The sequence below is a fragment of the Haliotis rubra genome, unplaced genomic scaffold, assembly GCF_003918875.1.
Source record: "Haliotis rubra isolate DU_JTF1 unplaced genomic scaffold, ASM391887v1 Scf408, whole genome shotgun sequence".
Lineage (NCBI taxonomy): Eukaryota > Metazoa > Mollusca > Gastropoda > Lepetellida > Haliotidae > Haliotis > Haliotis rubra.
The window spans coordinates 440,613-466,455 of record NW_025767089.1 but is presented as its reverse complement, the minus strand read 5'-3'; the positions used below and the strand labels follow the sequence as shown (position 1 = coordinate 466,455).

Here is a 25,843-nt window from a genome sequence, read left to right as displayed (position 1 = left end):
CAAATCTGTGTTGCAGTACCCACAAGCCGTGACCGAATAACCGTAGTCATATGAAAAAATAAAGTGTCCTTTCAATTCTTTTGAGTAGTATATGTACTGATGCTGGCCTATACTTCAAGATGGACTTACTGGCAAACAAGGATAAGTTGGACCGGCACAGAGAACGCGTTTATGAGAAGTAGGCAGTGCACGGCAATAAGAAAACCATTTGGTTTGTGAAAGGTAGAGCAGATGTCGGCTAGTGCACGTGCATTACATGACGGTGAAATTGATTCCGCACAATTGACTCACTCATTGGTGTAGCAAGTCGCACTACACTTGATCGCGGACAACCTGGGGCCCCTTCGCTAACAATGACAAGAACCAGTTTGCAGCACTCATACATGCTAATACGGGTCAAATGTCAGGTCGGTGCTCAACTTCTCCTTGTTTGCCAGTATGAATCATCATCTCAATTGGGGTGGTGGGGTAGCCTAGTGGTTAAGGCATTCGATCGTCACGCTGTCGACCCAGGGTTCGATTCTCCACATGGGTACAATGTGTGAAGCCAAATTCTGGTGACCCCTGACATGATATTGCTGGAATATTGCTAAAGGCAGCTTAAAACCAAACTTGTGCACATCTCATCTGGCTTGTAAAAATTATTTCAGTTGTTGTGAGGAAAAAGCATTTCAGACAGTGTTTGCAATACTTTAATTTGCCAGTTGGCCATCAGGGCCTGCTGCCGCCTGCAGGCGTTAAAATCTACAGGCCCTGGATGACATCAGCAGGCCTGTTTTGTTGAAATCAAACCTATAAAAGCAAAGTAGACTACACTGTATTCGATTTCAGTTTCTACAAAATCAGTTAGCGAAACCTTACAGCGCAGAGAGACATCCCTATGCGCAAAACGCCGAAACCAGGAATGGAAACTGTAAATTATCGTAACATGATGGATCATGAATGATTCCAGAACATTAATAAAGAAAGAAATCATGGGAAAAATTCCAGTTGAAAAAAAGAATGACAGATAATTTACTGAAGGCCACAAGAGCCTCCAAATATTTGAAACTGCCGGCCTGATACAATAACAATCGGCGCTGGGCCTCCAACCGGGCCGGCGATTATTTCGAAGGCTGATTTGAGACACTGCAGTCTGGACTGCTTCTCTTGGTATTCCATGTTGATTCCCAGTGGATTTCCAGGCAAAGTACCCCCTGCATATCTGGCCAGGGTCCCATGCCTCAAAGTGATTGTAGTGCTACGACTGTGGTAAGTACGCTAAAGTATGGGAGTTACAATCGTCTTAGGGTTACGATGGCTTTGAGGAATGGGGCCCCAGACGCCAGTGATGGTTGTAAAATCATGTGTGGCCAGGGTGGTTGTAGGTCATTCTGCTGTCCAGCATGTTGCTCCCCTCGTTCAAATGGTGACACGTATGTTGATCTGCCAACTGTTTTATTCCAGTAAAACCGTCATGATTGCCGCCCTGTCCCCTGCAGACATCAACTACGATGAAACTCTGGGAACCTTACGATATGCAGACCGTGCCAAAAAAATTAAGAATCAGGCTGTCATTAATGAAAATCCACTTGACAAAATGATCAGAGAACTCAAGGTAAGAACACCATTAAAAGTTGTCAGGCAAATAGCTTGTATCCTTCAACAGTTACTGTAAACACCTTCATGCTGAAAGATGTTTAATGGTACTGCATTTATTATGTGTTGCATCTGAAGATTAAGAAATCTTGGTATAGATCCAGGTTCCTCGGTCATGAGGTGATACTAAATTTGTGACACTTTATTTCGTGTCAATATATACTACTGAGAACGAGAACATCTACATTTGAAGGATGTGTGGTGCAATAACCACCAGCCACCAGTGTTAATTATAGTCAGATGATAGAGTCTTTAATCTCTTTTGGGATGTACACATGAACAGAAATCAGTCTCAAATACTCTGAAGGAATTTACTTGAATGAGAATGATGCATTTCAGGAAGAGAATGACAGACTGAAGCGTGCCCTGGATGGTGGAGGAGTCATCGGTGGTGGAGATGTAACCATGTCACCAGAAGGTCAGTTGACCAGATTCATATGAATAGTTGTCAGGTGAATAGTTGTTTAGTGAACAGATAAATACATGTCACCAGAAGGTCAGTTGACCAGATTGATGTAAACAGTTGTCAAGTGAATAGTTGTTAAGTGAACAAATGAGTTTAGTACATTTCAAAGATTCAAAAATATTTAATTTATTACATTGTTAAGAGGAAATGAAGCTTGCAAGATTATTTGTTGATTGCTGATGTTGCTGGAAATATTATCCTGTTTTGTTAACAAAATTGTTGTTGGAGTTGTTTTTTGCTGATTTTGTTGTTGCTCTCATTGACGATGCTGATGTTGCTGTTTTTGCTGATCTTGTTGCGGATCTTGTTATTGTTGTTGAGAGTCTTGTTCTTGCTGTTCTTGGGGCAGTGGGGTAGCCTGATGGTTAAAGCGCTCGCCCGTCACGCTGAAGACCCGGGTTCGATTCCCCACATGGGTAGAATGTGTGAAGCTCATTTCTGGTGTCCCCCGCCGTGATATTGCTGAAATATTGCTAAAAGCGGCATAAAACTTAACTCACTCACTCACTCACTCACTCTTGCTGTTCTTGCAGACCAGATGCAGATGAGGAAGAAGATGGAGGAAGAGATCCGGGCTCAGCTGATGGCCAACCAGCAGCTCCTCTCGGACAACACCCAGAACTGGGACCAGATGGTAGGCAGTTCCTCCTCTCACGTCAGGCCTTGTTATAAACTCTGCAATAATGCACAATAAGTAGAAATAAATGTCTGTGAAGAATGCCAGGACGTAAGTTGTTTTAGTAAGCTCACAATGGACAATCGTACATTAACTTGGAGGGATCCTGTAGCCTGTAATGGAGATTACTGTAAATGTGTGGTTGCTGACCCTCCCATCAAAGCCAGTGTTAGTCTTATCGCTACAATTTATATACCATTACCCAAGAGATAGTTCATGCAAAAGTGAACAGCACAGTCTGTATTCTATTAGATAATTAGAATAAGTGGCACCTTTAATCTCTCCTCAAACTGTGGTAGTATAGTCATAGGTACCGGCAAAAGGTGTCTTCTTGGGAGCTCTCCATGTGCAGATTCAATGGAAAGTTGGTTCCCATGGAGTTCTACTGTTTGTGGCCCTCATTTCTAAGACAGAGTATATTTGTGCTCATGCAGTCAACCACTGGTTTGCCTGGCAGACAAATGTACCTGTGATGTAGGGTCAGCCATTTTGTACATGACATGCAGGGTAGGGGAGTATCACTTACCTTGTACATAAATTTTTTGGGGGGCCATTAATATTGTACATGCTTCTCCATAAATATCATCATCATCACCCCCACTTAGCCATAAATTATGAACGGTCCCTTAGTCATCTAAATTCAGGGGAAAATATAATTCACTCAACACCTGAGAGGCTTTGAAAACAGATGCTCTCCACCTTTCTGTTAAAGTGTGATTGTCCTTCAAATTGTCACCCATGATTTGTGTAGTATAAGCATTGATTCAGAATGTTCACTTCTTAAGACAATTGTACACCTACATCTGTAAATAAACTTTAAAATCATAGCATGATTCAAGAGTATATTCTGAACACCTATTCTAGTTGTCCGAGGAGCGGCATGAAACAGACGCAATAACTCAGGCTGACAACCGAGAAATGTCCAAGAAGAAGACAATGCCTCATATGGTCAACCTGAATGAGGACCCCATGCTCTCAGGGGTCGTGTTCCACTTCCTTGAACAAGGGGACACAACTATCGGAAGGAAAGATGCCAACCCACAACCAAAGATTTGTCTCAGTGGTCTCAGGTAGATATTCTAAAAGTTTGGAGATACAGTGAAATTTTAGTCACATGAATTCCTTTAACTGGAAGTGTAGTTTAATAATTTAATAATTGTTTAACCAGCAAGACCATTGTGAGCACATTAACATTTCTATTTCTTCAAGACTTTCTTTCTTTCTAGGCTTGTGAGCACCATGCATGTTCTCATGGGTTTCCATGTAGTGGTAAATGTCCGAGACTTGCATTGGTTCAGGCTTAACTTGCATATCAAGCTGACATGATGCAATATAACTGTAATATTGTGGTTCGACCTATGAATATCCGAGTTAGAATTGGTCTTCAGCTACCCATGCTTGTCGTAAGAGGCTTGTTGACATGGTTGACACATGTCATCGTATCCCAATGGCATAGATCAATGCTCAAACTGTTGATCAAAGGATTGTCTGGTCCAGACTCGATTATTTACAGGCCACCGCCTTGTAGCTGAAATGTTGGTAAGTGTGGCATTAAACAGCAAATAAAAAAAAAATCAACGTGGTTCCAATACTGTTCCAAGCGGAGTTAAACCCAACTCACTCACTCACTCACACCTGCTTGCCTGTTATTATAACAAATATCCCTGATACCTCCCCAGCATACAGAAGCAGCACGCAGTCATCTACAACACAAATAACGGTGTAGAGATAGAACCGGTGGGCAGCCATGGCGCCAAGACAAAGGTGAACGGGCTGCCACTTGCAGGACGCAAACAGCTGGGTCATAAAGACAGGATTCTGTTTGGTAAGTATCTCCAGGAACTTCATTAAGTGGCATTTAGTAGAGGAAAAAATTATATGGATAGGATAGACAACTTCTTTTTTGCAATAGATGCGACGTTTTGGAGTAGATACTAACACTGTTATCAAGCAAGTTATGATAATGGTGTCAGCATCTACACCGAAACATTGCATCTAGTGCAATAAAGAAGTTGTTTATGCATAAAAATGGTTCCTCTCTATCTCCAGGAAGCTGTTACAGAGAATTGGTCTTCAGCAACCCATGCTAGCTGTAACAGATATCCGGGGCGGTGGGGTAGCCTTGTGGTTAAAGCGTTGGCACGTCACGCCGAAGACCCGGGTTCGAATCCCTACATGGGTACAATGTGTGAAGCCCATTTCTGGTGTCCCCCGCCATGATGTTGCTGGAATATTGCTAAAAGCCGCGTAAAACCAAACTCAGTCAGTCAGAGTCAGTGTAACAGATATCTAACTGGATTCATAGGCTGTTGTTTGTCATCTTGTCCCACATAAGTAGATCGATGCTCAAGATGTCAAACTTTAGATTTTCTGGTCGAGACTTGACAATATTCAGCCTGCTATCATATTCCGGAAATAGTCCTAAAAAATAACAGATATGTTTAAACAACAATCTTACTTTCTTAATTCCTAAAAACTCATCTTACTTACTCCTCTCACTCACTCATACCAGCCGATGAAGATCTGAGTTAGAATTGGTCTTCAGCTACCCATGCTGCATCGTAAGAAAGACTGGGATGTAGTGACATGGTTGACACATGTCATCTTATCCCAATGGCATAGATCAATGTTCAAACTGTTGATCAAAGGATTGTCTGGTCCAGACTCGATTATTTACAGACCACCACTGTATAGCTGAAATGTTGGTAAGTGTGGCATTAAACAGCAAATAAAAAAAAAATCAACGTGGTTCCAATACTGTTCCAAGCGGAGTTAAACCCAACTCACTCACTCACTCACACCTGCCTGCCTGTTATTATAACAAATATCCCTGATACCTCCCCAGCATACAGAAGCAGCACGCATGATCATCTACAACACAAATAACGGTGTAGAGATAGAACCGGTAGGCAGCCATGGCGCCAAGACAAAGGTGAACGGGCTGCCACTTGCAGGACGCAAACAGCTGGGTCATAAAGACAGGATTCTGTTTGGTGAGTATCTCCAGGAACTTCATTAAGTGGCATTTAGTAGAGGAAAAAATTATATGGATAGGATAGACAACTTCTTTTTTGCAATAGATGCGACGTTTTGGAGTAGATACTAACACTGTTATCAAAGCAAGTTATGATAATGGTGTCAGCATCTACACCGAAACATTGCATCTAGTGCAATAAAGAAGTTGTTTATGCATAAAAATGGTTCCTCTCTATCTCCAGGAAGCTGTTACAGAGAATTGGTCTTCAGCAACCCATGCTAGCTGTAACAGATATCGAAGGCGGTGGGAGTAACCTTGTGGTTAGCGTTGGCTCTCACGCCGAAGACCAGAATCCTACATGGGTACAATGTGAAGCCATTTCTGGTGTCCCCGCCATGATGTTGCTGGAATATTGCTAAAAGCGTAAAACCAAAACTCAGTCAGTCAGAGTCAGTGTAACAGATATCTAACTGGATTCATAGGCTGTTGTTTGTCATCTTGTCCCACATAAGTAGATCGATGCTCAAGATGTCAAACTTTAGATTTTCTGGTCCAGACTTGACAATATTCAGCCTGCTATCATATTGAAATAGTCCTAAAAAATAACAGATATGTTTAAACAACAATCTTACTTTCTTAATTCCTAAAAAAACTCATCTTACTTACTCCTCTCACTCACTCAGACCAGCCGTGAAGATCTGAGTTAGAATTGGTCTTCAGCTACCCATGCTCGTCGTAAGAGGCGACTGGGATAGGCTAGTCAGACTCGCTGACTTGGTTGACACATGTCATCTTATCCCAGTTGCGTAGATTGATGTTCATGCTGTTGATCACTAGATTGTCTTTCTAGTCTCAATTATTTACAGACCACCACCGTATACCTGGAATATTGGTGAGCGTGGCGTTAAACAAACAAATCACTCACTCACTCACACATTGAGCATACAGAAGAAATGTCGAAATTGTTTTATTGGCTGAAAGTGTGACGCTCATTCGCATCTCTCCGTGTTCCAGGATCAAACCACCTGTATGTATTCATGAACCCACTGAAGCCAGAGACCGATGTGGACCTCCCAGCTCAGATCACGTGGGAATATGCCCAGAAAGAGATTGCTCAGGCCAAGGGTTTCGCCACAGGGTCAGCGGGCATGACAAAAGGTATGTGTGAAATAAGAATAGTTTGTTTCTACTTTCCTCTTTTCAATATTTGCCACTAGTTGAGATTCAGGATCTGTGGGGTTTCCGAGTCAGAGCAGGTTCCCAGTATCTCACCAGGGTCATCTGGGCACCCTTCAAAATAGCTCACTAGTCCAAGACTACTAACTTGTGTAAGAAAATATTCAACAATGCTGGCCTCATTATTGGGCTGAATTGGAAGGTAATAAGTCTGAACCAGTTCTCAATTTAACAGCTAAGATATATGACCTGAAAAACTTACAGAAATCATAAGAAGTACCAAAAAGAACAACTCAATAGATAACAACTTTTATATTTCGTGAGTGCGACATTTCGATACAGATTCTTGTACCTTTGCTTGATGTTTTAAGAATCTGTATAGAAACGTCACACTCACAAAATATGGAAGTTGCTATCCATAATTTTTGTCTATATTGCCCCCATATAGGTGGAATATTGCTGAGTGTGGCATTGAACAATAACAAACACATGTATAGATCATGCAGTCAACCACTGGCCAATTCTTTACTATTTAGACACTGCTGTGACGTAGCTCTAATATTTGCCAACACTTATAAAACAGTCTTTGGGTCTGTGTTCTTGCAACAGGGTATATTTTGTTTAAAGGTCACATAAACCCTAGGGGGTACAAATACATAAATCACTAACTGGCATCGTTATAAATATAACCCCGTCATTAAAACTACTCAATTCGACCTTTAATTGACTTAAATCGAGCTTTTTTTGACAACAGTGCACAATTCTCACCAGCTGACAGAAATTTCAACCAATCAGGCCTCTGTGACGTCATATGAGGAATAGCTTTGAGGGCCGATGCAGAATTCATCTACATTTTAGGGGTGAATTATGGGTGTTTACAGGCTTGTATAAACCTGAAATCGAAGTGACAATTGTTGTGGAAAATGAAAGCTATATGTTCTCACAATCTACTGTCATTTAATTTTTGTCTCCTGCTTTGCCCTGGTTTCCGGTTACAACTTGTTTTCATAGAGGCGATTCTGTCCAAAATCGATTGAATTGTCGTTAGGCCCTATTTGTATAATGACTGATCCAAATTGATCCCATTTCTTTGTTGTTTTACCTCGATATTTAATCATGTCATGTAAAATCTGTTTGTATTCTCAAAACAAGTGTCGGCCCATAAGTTTTCACATGCAATACAGCAATTGATACTCCTCGTTGTAACCTCGTGTTAGGTGGTATAAACCTACACATGTTATTTGTCATCATTCACTTGATGGTCAGTTAATGAATTTATAACAGGTATAATTAGTGGTAACACACTTAGATTACCCGACAAAGGTTCCCATTTGGCATTTCTTGTGTCTGGAGTAAATATTCAACATTATAAACATCGATCAAAGGATTAACCGATAACAGCTGATTGATTAATTACTTTTATCTTACACAGCGGAATTGTCAAAAGGTAGTGTTTATGTATGTAGATTTACTAATCTATACTGAATACACTCTATTAGGTGGTCGGTGTCTGCGTAAAACAAGCGTCCTTCTTTCAAAGGATTAACCCGGCAATACATTGATTGATTGCCCATTATTGGCTAACTAAATTACTGTTTTTAAAGAAAAGCGGACATTATGCAATTGGTTGCCAGGTGTGCTATCTTGGGTGACCAATGAGACTATACACCAATACCTGAAAAGATTTATCACTTTTTAGGTATATTAAACTGTTAAAGGACATATCATTTGGAACAGTTTTGTGGATATTGATGGATACATTCCTCGAACAAGGTAATGGCCTGATATTGTTCCTATAACTTTAATCTGTTTTAATTTTAATATTTGCATTTTGTTTTATTCATTTGTCGTATCATTCAACAGAATCATTGTTTTAGCCGTGAAGTGTAATGAGACAGACAACATGCACTAGGGTGTGTGTGCTAATTATGATTCACATTGGCAAACTATAAAATGTCTAGATATTACAGTTCTGTTATAAATTCACTATAAGTATCAGCAGATCGTCTGCTTTTATTTAGTTTCAAAATGCATACAAGTGTGATAATAAACTAATTAGGATTATAAGACCAAATATAAAGGCAGCACATTGACTAGTATCTACATACTGGTGAGTGGACATTAACCATGGGAATGTAACAAGAAATTTATCGGCAAGCAGTATTGTGACTTGACCCCCACCTGCGGCTTCCGTGGAAAGAAATCGTTATGTTATAAGTTGTGTCATGCAAAATCCGTTTGGTTATGATTCCAATACATATTTAACAACGAGTAGAAAGTAGTCTTGATTTTCTAACTTGATGAAAACAAACTATAATCTCATTAATTCTAACAGATTTTTTTATTTTTTAAAATGGAAGCCCTGTCGGGAACATCCGCCAGTCTGAGGATAAATTGGTATTTAGGTTTGTTTTCACCCGAGTTCTAAAATCAAAACTACTTTCTACTATTAGTAAAATATATATTTTATTGATAATAATAGGAGTTTTGCATGACATATACGTGATATCATAACAATTTTCTCGTGGCAGCGAGGTGTGTCAATATAATACTACTTACAATATTATTGTTGCCGACCACAACCTCACTTCGAGGAAGAAATCGTTATGTTACAAGTTGTGTCATAGAAAATCTTTATGGTCATCAATCATATGCATATTTACTACAACTAGTAAGTAGTTTTGATTCTTTAACTTCCGTGAAGCGATCTGAACACAAGTAAGATATCGTTTCAAGCTGTCCACAACGCTAAGCCGCACTCACAAATATAACCCATTTGCTTACGAACTGGGGTCCTGTGGAAATCTGTGCATGGTGACACCATCGCCCGACCCCTAAGACAACTGGCGACAAAGCAACGATTAGGCGTATGTCGCCGTTGATGTCGAGAAATCATCAAAATGATGAGCGTGCTACACATTTTCTATACAACTAACTGAAAATCGTTCCTCATATGACGTCACTGCAGTGCTCTGGCGACAGAGTTACGTAACCTGTCTGTGGTTTCGTTGGCGGGCGAGAGGGAAGCAGGCGACTTTTTGGCCACTTTTAATCGCTCGGTATTAATTAACCACAAGTTTTTAAAGAATAAATTTGGTGTTCCGCATAAGACTAACCACAAATCTTTCATATGTAATGGTTAAAAGAGTAACAAAAAACAAAGTTTAGTGGTTCTTTAACAGAACAGCAAATCGCTCAGGAACAGATCCTCGAGATCCTCCCGATGGTGTCGGAGGTCAATGCTGTGTCGGAGGAACTCAACAAACAGAAAAACTTTGAGGTCGTCCTGATCTCCGCAGCAGCCCAGGAGGGTCAGGGTGGCCAGAAGGGAACCAGGTACGTCCCACGTCCCATTGTGTCCTTGTCTTTCAGCAGCTCCATCTCAATTAAATGAATTTTGAAATAACTTTCTAGCATACTTTATTAGAATTGGTCGCACAAAATTGTAAAAGATAGTTAATGGCACCTGCAGTTATTAGTGATGATGACTTTGAGCTTGTTCGTTGAGCCTTATCCCCATTGGTCTAAAGAACCACAATGTTTTGTGCAGAGTTCTGTCCCTTAGCGGACAGAGTTAATAGAAGTCATTGTCTTGCCTACGTCAACTTGTTTCAGAAAGAGTTTACAGCAAGTAATTGCTGCGTAAACAATGAGTAAGTTGTCGTCACAGGGCAGCCTTACAGTTGATATTGACCTATGTGAGGATTAACAGTTAGATCAGAATTATGCTAAGGTGATTAACCTGCTAAATTCCAAGGTATGATTCAACAGTATTGTTCTCATGAAATTATAAAGGGGAATGTTTTCTGTTCTCTATGATTTTTATTAATTATATCTACACACCAAGAATTACCTTTTCAGACTTTATTTTACCTCGGAAGTAATAATTTTAGTAAAGGTCTATTCAATATTAGTCCTGTTGATAAAAATTGCGTTTAATTTTTACTTAAGACATGAAATTGATGATATATAAAGTATAATAACATCAAGTCTTCTATAGGCTTTAAGGAGTTAATGAATGTGTACATTTATGGAATAATCGAATAATATTGTTGGTTGATATTGTATTTTGAATAAAATACTATTTGGGGTCATATGTTATATAGTTTCAGGGCAAGCATTTTCATACCGATGTATGTAACTGTTTGCAGTTCTTGACTGAAAACATGTAGCAATGGTTTGCTTTTATAACTTCACGTCATGCTATGAAATTGGCTTCACCAGTGCATGTAACGCCTGTATGTTTAATTCCTGTTCATCATCCAGGTTTCACAGTAGGATTGGGCACAGGCATCTTAAGTCTTGTAATTGGCTGTGCAGAGTTATCTCCCTTAGATGTACCAGAATCCGATGGTGTGGTTCCAGTCCCACCACATTTATCTAGGATTTGATTAGTCTTATATCTAGATTTGTCTTAGATGTACCACAATACCTTGTGGGATTCGTCAAAGTGGTAGTTGTTTGAAACCTGCATCACTTTGAGCTTCCCCCCAAGTCAAACTGACATGAAATAGTAAACATGACTGAAATAGTGTTAAAAAGCTAAACAGATTCACTCAGTAGAGAAGAAGCTTCACAGTTGACAGTTTTTTTAAAGGCAACAATGCTATCTTCTCACAACTAGTTTTATATAGATTGCTGAAAACAAAGATAAGGGCCCTTTTTTTAAGTCCATCAAAATCGGTCTTGAATTTTCTTGATTTTTTTGCACAACCAAGAAAACTTGATTTAATGCAATAATTGAATTGTTTTTTTATAAAATCTTAAATTCAGTAAAAACAAAAAAGAAATGCATCCAAATGTGTTGTACTATCACCTATATATATATGTTCTAATTCGCACTCTGATTTTTTCTGTTGTGAGAGCTAATCACATATATAAGTGTTCTCATCTTGCAGTGATGTGAGTTCATGTTTTGATGAACATTTTCAGAGTGCATATGTTTTTTGCATATTTTAGATTCTGATATATTTTTCACGTTTTGATTAATTCCCATTAGCAGGAGCAAGGATGCAGCAAGGTATCTCCTTCCCTGATCTGCCAATCCATCCGCTTGTCTTGCAGACAATCATTCTCATTGTCAAGCCCAGTAATCAGTTTGTCTGGAACCCTTATTTCCCTCAAAAGCTATTTACCCTATAACTAGCTTCCTTTCTATGCTGCAAGCTGCAGATTACTGTGGACATGATTTTAAAACATTTTCCTAAGAACCGACATTACTTGATAAGTAATTCTTACTTATATATCTTTCCTGCACGTTTTGAAAACTATTATGATATATTTCATATTTTTAAATCTATTTCATGTATTTGCTTCAATGCTTGGAATGCTTTAAAATATATATTTTCAATATTTTGATATCATATTACTATATTTCCAACATTATTTTTGTCTTACCTTTCTGATATGGAAGGTCGATATGGATTCTTTTTCAGCTCAAGAATAGGAATAGGAAAGATAGGATTCTGGAAAGGAACAAAATCTGTGGCATATGTCTATATATGGGATTACTCTTTCTGTGTAAAGTACAGATTCTGGTATTTTTGGGGTTGAGTTCCTTTCAGGATTCATACTGTCAGGACACAAAGTCAACAATCTAACCCACTCAGCCAGTGCAGCTTTCACAAAAATGGAAGACAGCTGGTAGTGTAGATCCACGCACTTGTGTACCCCTCTGACAACATATGTGAAAACTCTCTGTGCATATGAACTGCGATCAGGTCCTTAGGCATTTGGTTGGTTGGGGCAGTGGGGTAGCCTAGTGGTTAAAGTGTTCACTCATCACATCAAAGACTCAGGTTCGATTCCCCACATGGGTACAAGGTGTGAAGACCATTTCTGTGTCCTCTGGCATGATATTGCTGGAATATTGCTAAAAGGGGCGTAAAACTAAGCTCACTCATTTTGTTTCTCAGCTACAGACAGGAAGATTCATTTCACGGAAGCATTTAGCCCTAGTGGTTGAAGCTCAGCGGGTTCGATTCCCCACATGGGTACAATATGTAAAGCCCATTTCTGGTGTCCCATGCCGTGATATTGCTGGAATATTGCTAAAAGCGGCCCCAAACCATAATCACTCACTCACTCACTCAGGCAGCTCCGATAAACAACAGATAAACAGACACCATTTAAACAAACATAAGACCTGAGAAGTGACTTTCTTTAATGCTCATGATGTTTTTTGTGTTGTGATAAGACATGATCGACTCCAACGGATGCCCGTTGTTCGAATGAAGAGCAGAACTATTAAGATATCTCGCTACATGTAAGTTCTGCGTGCGAAGACACGAGGGCTAGACGTTCTGGTGGGAGATGTTTTAGATGTGGTACAGAAACAGATCTAGACGGAACGACATTACCGGGAACGGATTAACTTACTAACATGCTATGTTACTCACATCATTAAATCTCAAATAGAAATATACTTCTCAAAATAACTTACAGAACACCTTATTCTGTCATATTTCATCTAAAATATGAAAGAATCAAGCGTTCTTTGCCTTTGTTTGAGTGGTATATAATTGAGTGGTATATAAATTTAAACCATTCTGACATTTGAAACTACTACCTAACAAAGTGTTGAAATTCCTGCTGAAATATTCACAGTCTAATGATTAAGGAATTAATATAGAGATAACCAAGCCACAGGAACTCTTACTTTCCATCTAACGGAACTCATGGTGGGGTAGCCAAGTGGTTAAAGCTCATCATGCTGAACGCCTGGGTTTGATTCCCCACATTGGTAATGTTTGCAGCCCTTTTCTGTTTTATGCCACTTTGCTAAACCTAATTCATTCACTCACTCACTCTAACCAAGTGTTGACCTACAACCGTATTAAGATTATAAATGCTTATACAGGAATGTTGATGTGAAACTAGGAATTGAACTTAATATTATTAATATGAATAAGTATTTAATATACTAATACTGTGTCCAAAACAGTCATGTAACAATTTAACATGTTTTCTCTGTTAGTTGGAAATATTAACTATTTTTATTTTCATTCCATAGATTTTTATCAACTTTTATAATTGACATTGCAATTGGTCAAATTTCATTTCATTTTATACGGATATCATTGGCCAGGATGCCTAAAGACGAAAGGCAAAAATCAAAAGTTGTCAGAGTTGTCTTGAGGCTTTTGGAGACTTTATTAAAAGTCAAGAACAGTCTATGAAAAAGTAAATTAGTCTGGTCTAATTATTACAAAATAAGAAAAAGAAAGTATGAACTCAAGGAAACAATGTCCAATGTTTGAGTAATCGTCATCAGAGAAGGATATCACTGTGTAGAATCATACAGCCTGTCAGTTTTTATATATTTTGTGATGAAGTACCATATTATACTTCAGTATAAAATGTTGTAAGGGAAATAGTACTTTATGCAGAAAATACATTTAGCATATGACACTTCCTGCCTGAACTTCTTTCAGTCTCACCCCAGTAACACAATGATTAAGACTTCAAGCATGAAGGGGGCGGTGGGGTAGCCTAATGGTTAAAGCGTTGGCTCATCACGCCGAAGGCCTGGGTTCGAATCCCCACATGGGTACAATGTGTGAAGCCTATTTCTGGTGTCCCCCGCCGTGATGTTGCTGGAATATTGCTAAAAGCGGCGTAAAACCAAACTCAGTCAGTCAGGCATGAAGATCAGTGTGCAGATCTGTATCAAACAGTACATGGGACGTTTCTTGACAAATACCATGTACTCTCATCTTCTATCTGAAGAAGTATCGTTTAGACTATTGGCTGTACTATTCATGAAAACATTTATTTTGTCACTCTGCTTTATGAGGCAGACATGATGTTTGATGTTTCTGTGTAGCTACTAACACCATTATCAAGCAAGTGATGTACAATACTGTAGGAAAGTCGCTACACGGAAACATTGCTCACATTAATAATGAATATACTCCCCTTTGTTGATCACAACAAGTTCTAAATGCCACTCAAAGAAGTTAGACATGATATTTGACAAGAAAACATAAATATCCTCAACATTTTTCATAAGGGGTGATATCAGATATATCTAATAGTGGTGAGAATGATGATTTAAACCATCTACGCTATCATACCCCCAGCAAAGCCGAAGAGGATCTTTCAGTCAGGTACACACGACGAGACTGCCAGCTTGTTACCCATAATCCCCTGCATCTGTTGTCATCCGTTGGTTTCTCTTATGTTGGGTTTGGTTATTTTGGGAACATTGCTAATTTTGTCTTTTCGTTTTAACCTTAGATACAGATATTTACGTATTTGGAACCATATATTGCATTTTATTTTCTCTAACATATTTTGGCTGAGGTTATCATTGATAAGAATTGGATTGAGTGATATGTGGTGGGTTTCAGTAAACTTTATAACATGTGTGATCATACTGTCTTCAGTTTCTACTCTAAAAGAAAAGTTATGTTTTTGAATTATTTGAAATTCTTATATGTAGCAAAGGTGAAGGTCATTTTTAAAAAGATGTTGACTTTCTATCAATTTTTCTATAATATATGGTCATATTCTTTTCCAGTTAGAAATATTTGGTGTGGGTTGAGGATTTCTCTACTTTTCTTTTCAGATCTTTTAAACTTGTATTTTTTCAAATTATCTTAAAAAGTCTGTGTACATCACAAATACAGACCAATTTCCACAAGGAGTGTATAATGAATGACAGATCTTTTGTTTACGTTTTCAAATTATTTTATTCGAAGTTATCATGACTAAGAGGTGACTTTTATATTCGTTCTTGATGTTGATCAAAGTAAAAGCCAACTGGCAACACACAAGAAGTACCAAAATTGGAAACAACCGAACGATTCTATTGCCTAACAACAAGTCATTGGGAACTATATTTCTTAATTAGAACATCTTATTATCAAAGACACTTTGTGCTTTTAAAATAGGTCCTTTGATTTATTCAACATAAAGTTCTTGAGATAGCCCCAGCTAGTATTGTCATGTTAGATAGAACATGTAGGTAGCGTGTATATAGTATATATTGTATAGAGCCAGATAGTCATTGTAGCAACATATTACCTTTGTCTTCTCAGTGTGTTCCCCGATGACATGCGGTAATTTTTGTTACTATTTGCATGTGCATATTCCCAGCATCTTGTTTTGTCTCCGATGTTGGTAGATACTGGTCATGTTACGATGTTGCAACACGGCTTTACGTATAGTTGCATGTGCACGCTGTACTGACGAGGCTTGTGAAGATGTGTATTACCTAGTTAGTTGTAACCAATATCACACCCAGTATACAATCATGTACTTCATGATATAGGACATTGTTATGATGATCAACCCAGCTGCAAGACAGGAATGTTTGATTCTGTGTTTGAATTCTGGTTCTCCACAATTATATTTCTAGATTCGTCAGCACTACCGTTTTATGAAAGTGGGGAATGTCGGAGAGATGCATCATTTAGGGCTTTCCTCCTACTTCAAGTTAAAACGCTGGAATATACTGTCTAAAGTGGCATTAAACCCAGCTCACTCACTCGCTCACACACGACTACATAGCCATATCTTCTTGAAATGGTATTTGAAATTTTGAAATTTTCTGTCCTCAACATATTTTTTCAAAATATTGCTAAGTCACAGCAACAATTATATATTCACAGCCTTTCCGACTGAAATGGACTAATATGAAAAAAGCAGAATAATGAAATGGGAGTTTTCTTTAGGAAAACATTATTTTGGCCCCATTAATGTGATATTTCCCAAGAGTAAGATTTATCCACAAATCTGCGACGCTACTGAAACTAAACATTTCTAATAACTGTATAAAACAGATTCCATTACTAGTGACCTTCCACTAAACGCTACATATATGGGTGACCTCCCCTGACTCATTCACTCACTTGCCGGCACACACTGAATGCCAAGCACCAATATAAGAATGACATCACTGAATGAACACTCAAAATTTGAAATAATAAAACAACACTTCCTGCCTGTCTTTCACATTAAATTAAATATTGTTTATGTCATCTATAATTTCTCTGTGGATATATTCTGCCGCCATTAAACAACTAATCAACCAACCAATGATGGATATATTTAAACTTCAGTTGAATGCATTTTTGTATATCTCATATTTAAGAATTGCGACAATTTCCTCAAATTGACTGTCTGCAGCACTTAAACTTCTTTTAGAGAAGACTTGTGATAATTGTATATCACCTGAATGATTGCCATGATCCCGATGCTTATTCTATCAGCCACTTTCCCATTGGTCCAGATTCAGTTATTAAAAGCTGGCATGATAGAGCTGTAGTATTGCTGACAGCAGAGTAAAATTACATGCACTCACTCACTAACCTGGATATGCTACACAAAAGAAGTGAAAGGATATCCAATTCTTTCAAATGACCATAGTTAATTTGTCATTAGCATTAAAAACAATTGGGTATTCTTTAATTAGGATGACCACCCAAAGTTATTAACATCTGATTCTTCCAAATTACCAGGTAATATGTCAAACTGTGGTTTAAACAACTGGGTGTTTTTGAATAAGGGTGGAAACATGATTCTTTAACGTTTCTATTGTTAATCTGTCATGCATGATTTATTTTATACAATGGGTGTTCCTTAATGATGGGTAGCGGTGGGGTAGCCGAGTGGTTAAAGCGTTGGCTCGTCACGTCAAAGACCGGGTTCGAATCCCCGCATGGGTACAATGTGGGAAGCCCATTTCTCGTGTCCCCTGCCATGATGTTTCTGGAATGTTGCTAAAAGTGGCGTAAAACCAAACTCAGTCAGTCAGTCCTTAATGATGGTAAACACCCAAATCATTGTATACCAACGGCGTGGATCAATGCTCATGATGTCGGTCACTAGGTTGTCAAGTTCAGATCCGATTATTTTACATAACATCATAGTGCAGCTGGAGTATGGGCATACAACATGGAAAGTCATTGCCATAGGTTTGTTGATGTAGTCAGTATTACCTATTATAGACTGGGCAAGGGCATGCTATTATTGAGCACTGTACAACATTATAAATAAACTGTTTCATGGAAATAAGGTTACTGTCTGTCCTCTACTATGTTTTTGATGTCATATATATTTTTTCCAGAATATTTTTTGTATCGTAACTTTTCAAATTAACTGGTACTTGGTTATTTTAATAATAATCTGTGTATACAGGCATCACAGACAATTCCGAAATCTAAACTCACTCACTCACTTTGATTGTGTGGAAGGGCTGTGCAGTACTCGGTTTATACTCCAGGTTATCATCCTCTATGGCTTTACATTAGGGATAACCTGTGATAACTGGATCTATCGTGTTAACAGTGTGACTGCTGGAAGGACTGAGAAATAATCTCTTATACTCCAGGTTTATGTTTAGGTATAATTAGCTCTGTTTTAGGATAACCTATAATAGCTAGATATTTCTAATTAACATTTGTGACTTTGTGTCTTGAAGGGCTGAGAACTGTTCTGTTATAATCCAGGGTTATCGTGTTTATGTTTAGTTACCTGTGTTTAAGGATAACGTGTAATAGCTGGATGTATTGTGTTAACAGTGTGACTGTCTTGGGGGGCTGTGTACTATTCCGTTACAATCCAGGGTTATTATGTTTACATTCCACTGCTGTCTTATTCAAACATTTTGTTAGTGTTTTAGTAAGATTCCTTTTCTATAATATGTTCTGTTTCAATTAGATATTGAGGATCTGTAAATATACTAGGGTTCTGTATCCTGTTTATAGTCTTAGGTTCTGTAGTCTGTTTATTTTCTAAGGTCCTGTATCATGTATTTATTACCAGGTTTTATTTATGGCGTTAGTGCTGGCAGGACTAAAGGTTCCATGAAACCCTATTTGTTGATATGTGTTATTGTGGTGTAATATTTTGTTACGTGTATTGTCGTGTTGTATCTGGTGTAGGTTGATGGCCAGTGTACAGAACTATACCTGGATTATCTATGTTGTAGAGTGATGGCCAGTGTACAGAACTATACCTGGATTATCTGTGTTGTAGAGTTCTGTACAGTGATGTAGAGTCTATGTTGTAGAGTGATGGCCAGTGTACAGAACTATACCTGGATTATCTGTGTTGTAGAGTGATGGTCAAGATGAAGAACCTTCTTAATGGCAACACCTGGCTGTGGGAACGAGGCAAGTTCATGAACAGGCGATACCTCATACAGGTAATAATAGAAACGTTGTTAGTAAGTGATACCTCATACAGGTAATAATAGAAACATACCTCATACAGGTAATAATAGAAACGTCGTTAGTAAGTGATACCTCATACAGGTAATAATAGAAACAGCGTTAGTAAGTGATACCTCATAATAAAGGTAATAATAGAAACAGGTAATAATAGAAACGTTGTTAGTAAGTGATACCTCATACAGGTAATAATAGAAACGTTGTTAGTAAGTGATACCTCATACAGGTAATAATAGAAACGTTGTTAGTAAGTGATACCTCATACAGGTAATAATAGAAACGTTGTTAGTAAGTGATACCTCATACAGGTAATAATAGAAACATTGTTAGTAAGTGATACCTCATACAGGTAATAATAGAAATCGTTGTTAGTAAGTGATACCTCATACAGGTAATAATAGAAACGTTGTTAGTAAGTGATACCTCATACAGGTAATAATAGAAAAGCGTTGTTAGTAAAGTGATACCTCATACAGGTAATAATAGAAACGATGTTAGTAAGTGATACCTCATACAGGTAATAATAGAAATAGCACGTAGGGAGTAAGTGCTATGTTGTACAGGTAATAATAGAAACATCGCTGGTAAGTGATACCTCATACAGGTAATAATAGAAGCGTTGTTAGTGGTAAGTGATACTCATACAGGTAATAATAGAAACGTTGTTAGTAAGTGATACCTCATACAGGTAATAATAGAAGTGATACATCATACAGGTAATGTTAGTAAGTGATACCTCATACAGGTAATAATAGAACTTGTTAGTAAGTGATACCTCATACAGGTAATAATAGAAACATTGTTAGTAAGTGATACCTCATACAGGTAATAATAGAAATAGCAGCTTGTAGTAAGTGATACCTCATACAGGTAATAATAATAGTAAGTGATACCTCATACAGGTAATAATAGAAGCGTTGTTAGTAATACCTCATAAGTGATACGTAATAATACAGGTAATAAAGAAATAGCACATACAGGATACCTCATAAGGTAATAGAAACGTTGTTAGTAAGTGATACCTCATACAGGTAATAATAGAAAGCGTTGTTAGTAAGTGATACCTCATACAGGTAATAATACGTTGTTAGTAAGTGATACCTCATAGCGTTGTTAGTAAGTGTAAGCGTTGTTAGTAAGTGATACCTCATACATCATACAGGTAATAATAGAAACGTTGTTAGTAAGTGATACCTCATACAGGTAATAATAGAAACGTTGTTAGTAAGTGATACCTCATACAGGTAATAATAGAAATAGCACGAGTAAGTGCTATGTTGTACAGGTAATAATAGAAACATTGCTGGTAAGTGATACCTCATACAGGTAATAATAGAAACATCACTGGTAAGTGATACCTCATACAGGTAATAATAGAAAAGTAAGAAACATACAGCTAGTAAGTGATATACAGGCTCATACAGGTAATAAAAGTAAGTAAGTGATAATACAGCGTAATTAGTTGTTAGTAAGTGATACCTCATACAGGTAATAATAGAAACATTGCTAGTAAGTGATACCTCATACAGGTAATAATAGAAACGTTGTTAGTAAGTGATACCTCATACAGGTAATAATAGAAACATCGCTAGTAAGTGATACCTCATACAGGTAATAATAGAAACATCGCTGGTAAGTGATAGCTACAGGTGCTAGTAAGTGCTACATTGTACAGGTAATAATAGAAACATCGCTAGTAAGTGATACCTCATACAGGTAATAAATTAATAGCTACATGGTACAGGTAATAATAGAAACATCGTTAGTAAGTGATACCTCACACAGGTAATACACAAAGTAACACTAGTAGATGCTACATCGTACAGGTAATAATTTAAACATTGCTTGTACGCACTAAAGGTAACAACAGATGTTATGGTTTAAAAATCTGTACCTGTTTGTATTTTCGTTTCCGGACTGTTTTTAGGGAACCCTCAAAATGCAATAAAGCTACAAATAATTGCTTTCTTACATACCTACCAAATACCTTTGCCAAGCAAGGTAATTTGATTTGACCTTATATTCCTGGCCTAATAACATTGGTATATTCTCAGGAAATGTACCAACGTTACTTGGATGGAGAGGATGTATCACACATCAAGAAGGAAGACGACCCGTTCTGGGAGCCGACAGAGGATGTGCTGATTGGTACCGCCAACGTGTTTCTTCAGTCGCTGGCATTCGGGCTAGACTTTGATGACAAGGTTGTCATTACGGATTACAAGGCGCAAGAAGAAGGATTTCTGTATGTGAATGTCACACCCTGTACTCAGTCGGGCAAACCTTTTGACGAGGAATACTTTGTGGAGAGCCCCAACGAGTTGCTGAAGAAGCCGTATCACTTTAAGGTTGGTTGTTATGTTCTGGGTAGCTTCCCTTCTTTTCCTCTCGGGGCGTTGGGGTATCCTAATGGTTAAAGCGTTGGCTCGTCACGCCGAAGACCCGGGTTCGAATCCCCACATGGGTACTATGTGTGAAGCCCATTTCTGGTGTCCCCTGCCGTGATGTTGCTGGAATATTGCTAAAAGCGGCCTAAAACCAAACTCAGTCAGTCAGTCAGTCTTTTCCTTTCAGAGAATATCCAAACATGGGTAGAGTGACATATTCCCACTTGTGAAACCCCTGAAGGGCAGTTAGGTAGTCTAGTGGTTGTAGTGTTCACTAGTTTAACCAAAGAACCAGGTTCGATTCATTACATGGGTGTAATGTGTGAAGTCCGTTCCTAATGTCCTCCACTGTGATATTGTTGGAATATTGCATAAAGTGAGTGAGTGAGTGAGTTTAGTTTTACACCGCTTTTAGCAATATTCCAGCAACGTCAGGGCGGTGGACACCAGAAATGGGCTTCACACATTGTACCCATGTGGGGAATTGAACCTGTGTCTTTGGCGTGATGAGCGAAGGCATTAACCACAAGGCTACCCCACTACCCTATTGCTAAAAGCATTGTAAAACCTCACTTATCTACTTTGTAAGCTAAAACAACATTCTTACTTCCTTATTTTGTAAAACACTGTGTGAAGCCTATTTCTGGGTTTCCCTGGGTTTCTGGAATATTTATGTAAACACCATTAAACCCAATGATTATTTCGGATCACAAAACAGTGATATTTTTTTGTCCTATCAGGTGACAATACAGAGTGCAGACATCAACAAACCCCGCTTCTCGAAGGGTGTCCGCATCAAGTACAAGGATTACAAGGGGGACTTTGTGGAGACTCCAATGGTCAGCGGTACCCTGCAGCCACAGTTTAAACACTCCAAGATCATCACTTTCCCCGAGGTCACCCAGGAACACTTAAACTTCTTTGAGAAAGGCAACATAGCGTTCCTGGTTTACGGTGTTCAGGAGGACACGGTGCCGGATCGCCGTCTGCTCAAACTGTCCACAAGGGTGAGTCTATCCATCTGTCAGTCTGTTGAACAGATCATCTATCTGGGGAGTGGAAGGTTGGTGGTTTCCTCTCCACATCTCACCAAATGATGTTAAAAGATGGTACTTTTTGTTGTCCCCCGCTGCAACGCGGAACGGGGGACTATGTATTCAGCGGCGTCACATGTCTGTATGTACATCTGTAAAGACACGTACTTTCGTACTTTCTGTACATACTTTCCGATTCTTGTTAACGCGATATCTCATGAACCGTTGTACCCAATGTCTTCAAATTTGGTGACAGCCTACATTGGGAGATTATTTCAAGGTCACCAGACACCTTGACCAGTCAACTTTGGATATCTCATGAACCTTGACCTTAATTTCAAAGGTCAGCCCACGACACATGTGTATGTGACCACTTTTCAAACTCCATTCTTTAGTGACGGGGATATGCCATATCAGTGCAAAACTGTTGTCATGGGCTTTAAATGTAGGACTGGTCAAATATTGGTGAAATAGATTACATTTAAGATTAGATTTATGTTTAGAAGGGCTAAGGGTGTGATATAAATTGTTGAATATAAAATTATTGTTAAAATGGTCAGATATAGTTTATTATGATATGACAAACAACTTTAAACGATTCACATGTTTATTCACAAAACTGTATACACTTGTATTTATATCTATAAACAATATACAACACGAAGTTGAAACAAGCTTGAAGGTCCTTCATACCATCCAGTATTCCTGTTATTAATGCAACAATGTTTCTGAATAGTCATCATGCATCGCGATAAACTATTACCTATGTGGTTAATTGTATGGAGGGATGGGGTAGCCTAGTGGTTAAAGACATTATAGTTCCCATATTTAAGACCCGGTTCGAATACCCCACATGGATACATTGTGTGAAGCCCATTTCTGGTGTTGATGTTGCTGGAATATTTGCGAAACCAAACTCAGTCAGTCAGTAATTGTATGGAATCATCAGTATTGATTTTGTTGATGTAATTATTGTGTATATTTTGTGAATTTTGCATATATTCATTTGAGGCCGTTTTGATACAAAAGAATTTCCTCTGGGATAATAAAGTTATCTTATCTTATCTTATCTTATCCAGTGAATTTGGAGGACATTTTGAAATTTCTTCTTACCATGTTTTCTTTCTGTACCAGGAGCTGCGTCAGATGGAACAAATGGGTAATATGGCAGATAATGGGCGTCGTGGTACTATATTTGGAAATGATGCAGTTGTGTCTGATCAGTCCCATCTGAAGACTGAGATTGTACTTCTACAGAGGAAATACGAGAGGCTGGCACAGAAGGAGAAACGGATGCAGGTCAGTGGGGAACATACTTTCTGATATGGGGCGATGGGGTAGCCCAGCAGTTAATGCATTCGCTCCTCACGCTGAAGGCCCGGGTTCGATTCCCCACATGGGTACAATGTGTGAAGCCCATTTCTGGTGTCCCCCGCAGTGATATTGCTGGAATATTGCTAAAAGCGGCATAAAACAATACTCACTCACTCACTGATATATCTTTGGATTAGAGTGTGTGAGTTAATGAGTACGGTGTTACACTTTACAACAATATTCCTTCAATATCTGAAATACATTGTACCCATGAGGGAATTAAACCTGGTCCTTGGGTGTGATCAGTGCTTTAAGCACTGGACCATCCCACCAGCCTTATCTGGATAAGTGTAAAACATATTGCCTTCGTCAGTATTTTCTATGTACTTGTATAGTGCCGAAGGTCCAGCGGTTACACACAGCAAACTTCTCAGTGGTCCTAAGTGCCACACCCGTGAAGGTCCGGGTTAGAATATTGATCTTCAGTAACCCATGCTTGTCGTAAGAGGCGACGGGATCGGGTGGTCAGGCTCACTGACTTGGTTGACACATGTCATCGGTTCCCAATTGCGCGCAGATCGATACTTGTGCTGTTTATCTCTGGATTGTCTGGTCCAGACTCGATTATTTATAGATTGACACCATATAGCTGCAATATTGCTGAGTGCAGCGTAAAACTAAACTCACTCACTCACTCCTAAGTGACAAATATGGATTAAAAGGGGACTAGTTGTTTGTGAATACAGATTAGAATATTTTCTTGTAACCTTTATTGCCAAAACAATCTTTAAAGCTGTTGACATCTCATGATGACTTTATTTTGTATCTAAGTATGCAATGCATATGCATCTGTAACTGGAGATGGTACCGAGTTCTACCACTGTTTAGTTGCGGTTGGCTAAAGAGGGTTGGGTAGCCTAGTGGTTAAAGTGTTCATCACACCAAAGTCCCGGGTTCAATTCCCCACATAGGTAAAATGTGTGAAGCCAATTTCTGGTGTCCCCTGCCATGATATTGCTCGAATATTGCTAAAAGCGGCGTAAAACTAGATTCACTCACTCACTTGCTGCCCAAACCCACATTTACACCAGTTTATCACACACTCAATCACTTTCCTGTATTTTGTTGACAGCAACTGTGTGACGAATGGTCCAAGAAAAATCCGGAGCATCAGCAGTTTGAGCCATTTTTACGTTCAGTGTCTGCTGTGGCTAACAGTTCAGGGACAAGACTCAAGACTCGCGTACAGTTACTCAACCAGGTAGGCGCAAAGGGAGGGAACTCTGGAATAACACCATGTTTCTTATCGGATAATTCAGAAAAGAAATCTATTTGGATGGTGACAGTAATACTTTGACAAAAAGTGGAATACAAAGGCTTAAAGGGGAGGGAACTCTGGAATAACACCATGTTTCTTATCGGATAATTCAGAAAATGTCTGTCAGAAATCTATTTGGATGGTGACACTAATACTTTGACAAAACAGTAGAATATAAAGAAAAGATTAGAGTTCACAGGAACAGGTGACTCAGTACCCACAACTGTTTTGGTTAAATTGGGTTGATCTGTGAAGAACAATTGTCCTCCAAATCCATTTACTGCTGTTTATGTATTATCTGTAGCTTGTATCGGGTCTGAGAATATTAAGGCGTAGCAATCAACTGAACCTGAGTTCAGTTAGTGTTCCTACTGTTATATATCAATAAAATGCGTGTAATTTCAGGAAACAAATTATTTTGAATACTGTAATCGTATATATTTTCACGGGGTGCAATTTTCGCGGAAAGTTCACGAAAGACCTGTTAGCGCGGTTGTTTTTTCTCGCATTTCAAACACCTGAGTGATGGTATCCATCACAAAGTTTTCACAACCAATAGACATGCAGTGATCAAAGCTAGCCGCCATATTTGAATCGTGTTTACTAAAACAATCATAGAGAGAGGTTGGATTATACTTGTGTCAACATGCAACATCTCTCCCATATGCGAGATCAACTGAC

General features: G+C 38.6%; 1 protein-coding gene across 2 annotated transcripts in view; it reads left to right on the top strand.

Annotated features, from left to right (window-relative positions):
* LOC124287898 (kinesin-like protein KIF28P) overlaps positions 1-25,843 on the top strand; it is a 75,006-nt gene that overhangs the window by 32,832 nt on the left and 16,331 nt on the right. The window contains exons 13-26 of one of the 2 annotated variants that reach the window (XM_046724381.1): positions 1,447-1,597; positions 1,978-2,056; positions 2,638-2,738; positions 3,645-3,850; positions 4,460-4,605; positions 6,772-6,915; positions 10,116-10,269; positions 11,040-11,066; positions 15,975-15,995; positions 18,997-19,084; positions 21,164-21,457; positions 22,237-22,503; positions 23,665-23,829; positions 24,977-25,105. In XM_046724381.1, coding sequence (XP_046580337.1) covers positions 1,447-1,597; positions 1,978-2,056; positions 2,638-2,738; positions 3,645-3,850; positions 4,460-4,605; positions 6,772-6,915; positions 10,116-10,269; positions 11,040-11,066; positions 15,975-15,995; positions 18,997-19,084; positions 21,164-21,457; positions 22,237-22,503; positions 23,665-23,829; positions 24,977-25,105 — 1,972 coding nt within the window. The remainder of the gene's footprint in view (positions 1-1,446; positions 1,598-1,977; positions 2,057-2,637; positions 2,739-3,644; positions 3,851-4,459; positions 4,606-6,771; positions 6,916-10,115; positions 10,270-11,039; positions 11,067-15,974; positions 15,996-18,996; positions 19,085-21,163; positions 21,458-22,236; positions 22,504-23,664; positions 23,830-24,976; positions 25,106-25,843) is intronic. The other variant, XM_046724382.1, reaches the window with a different exon arrangement.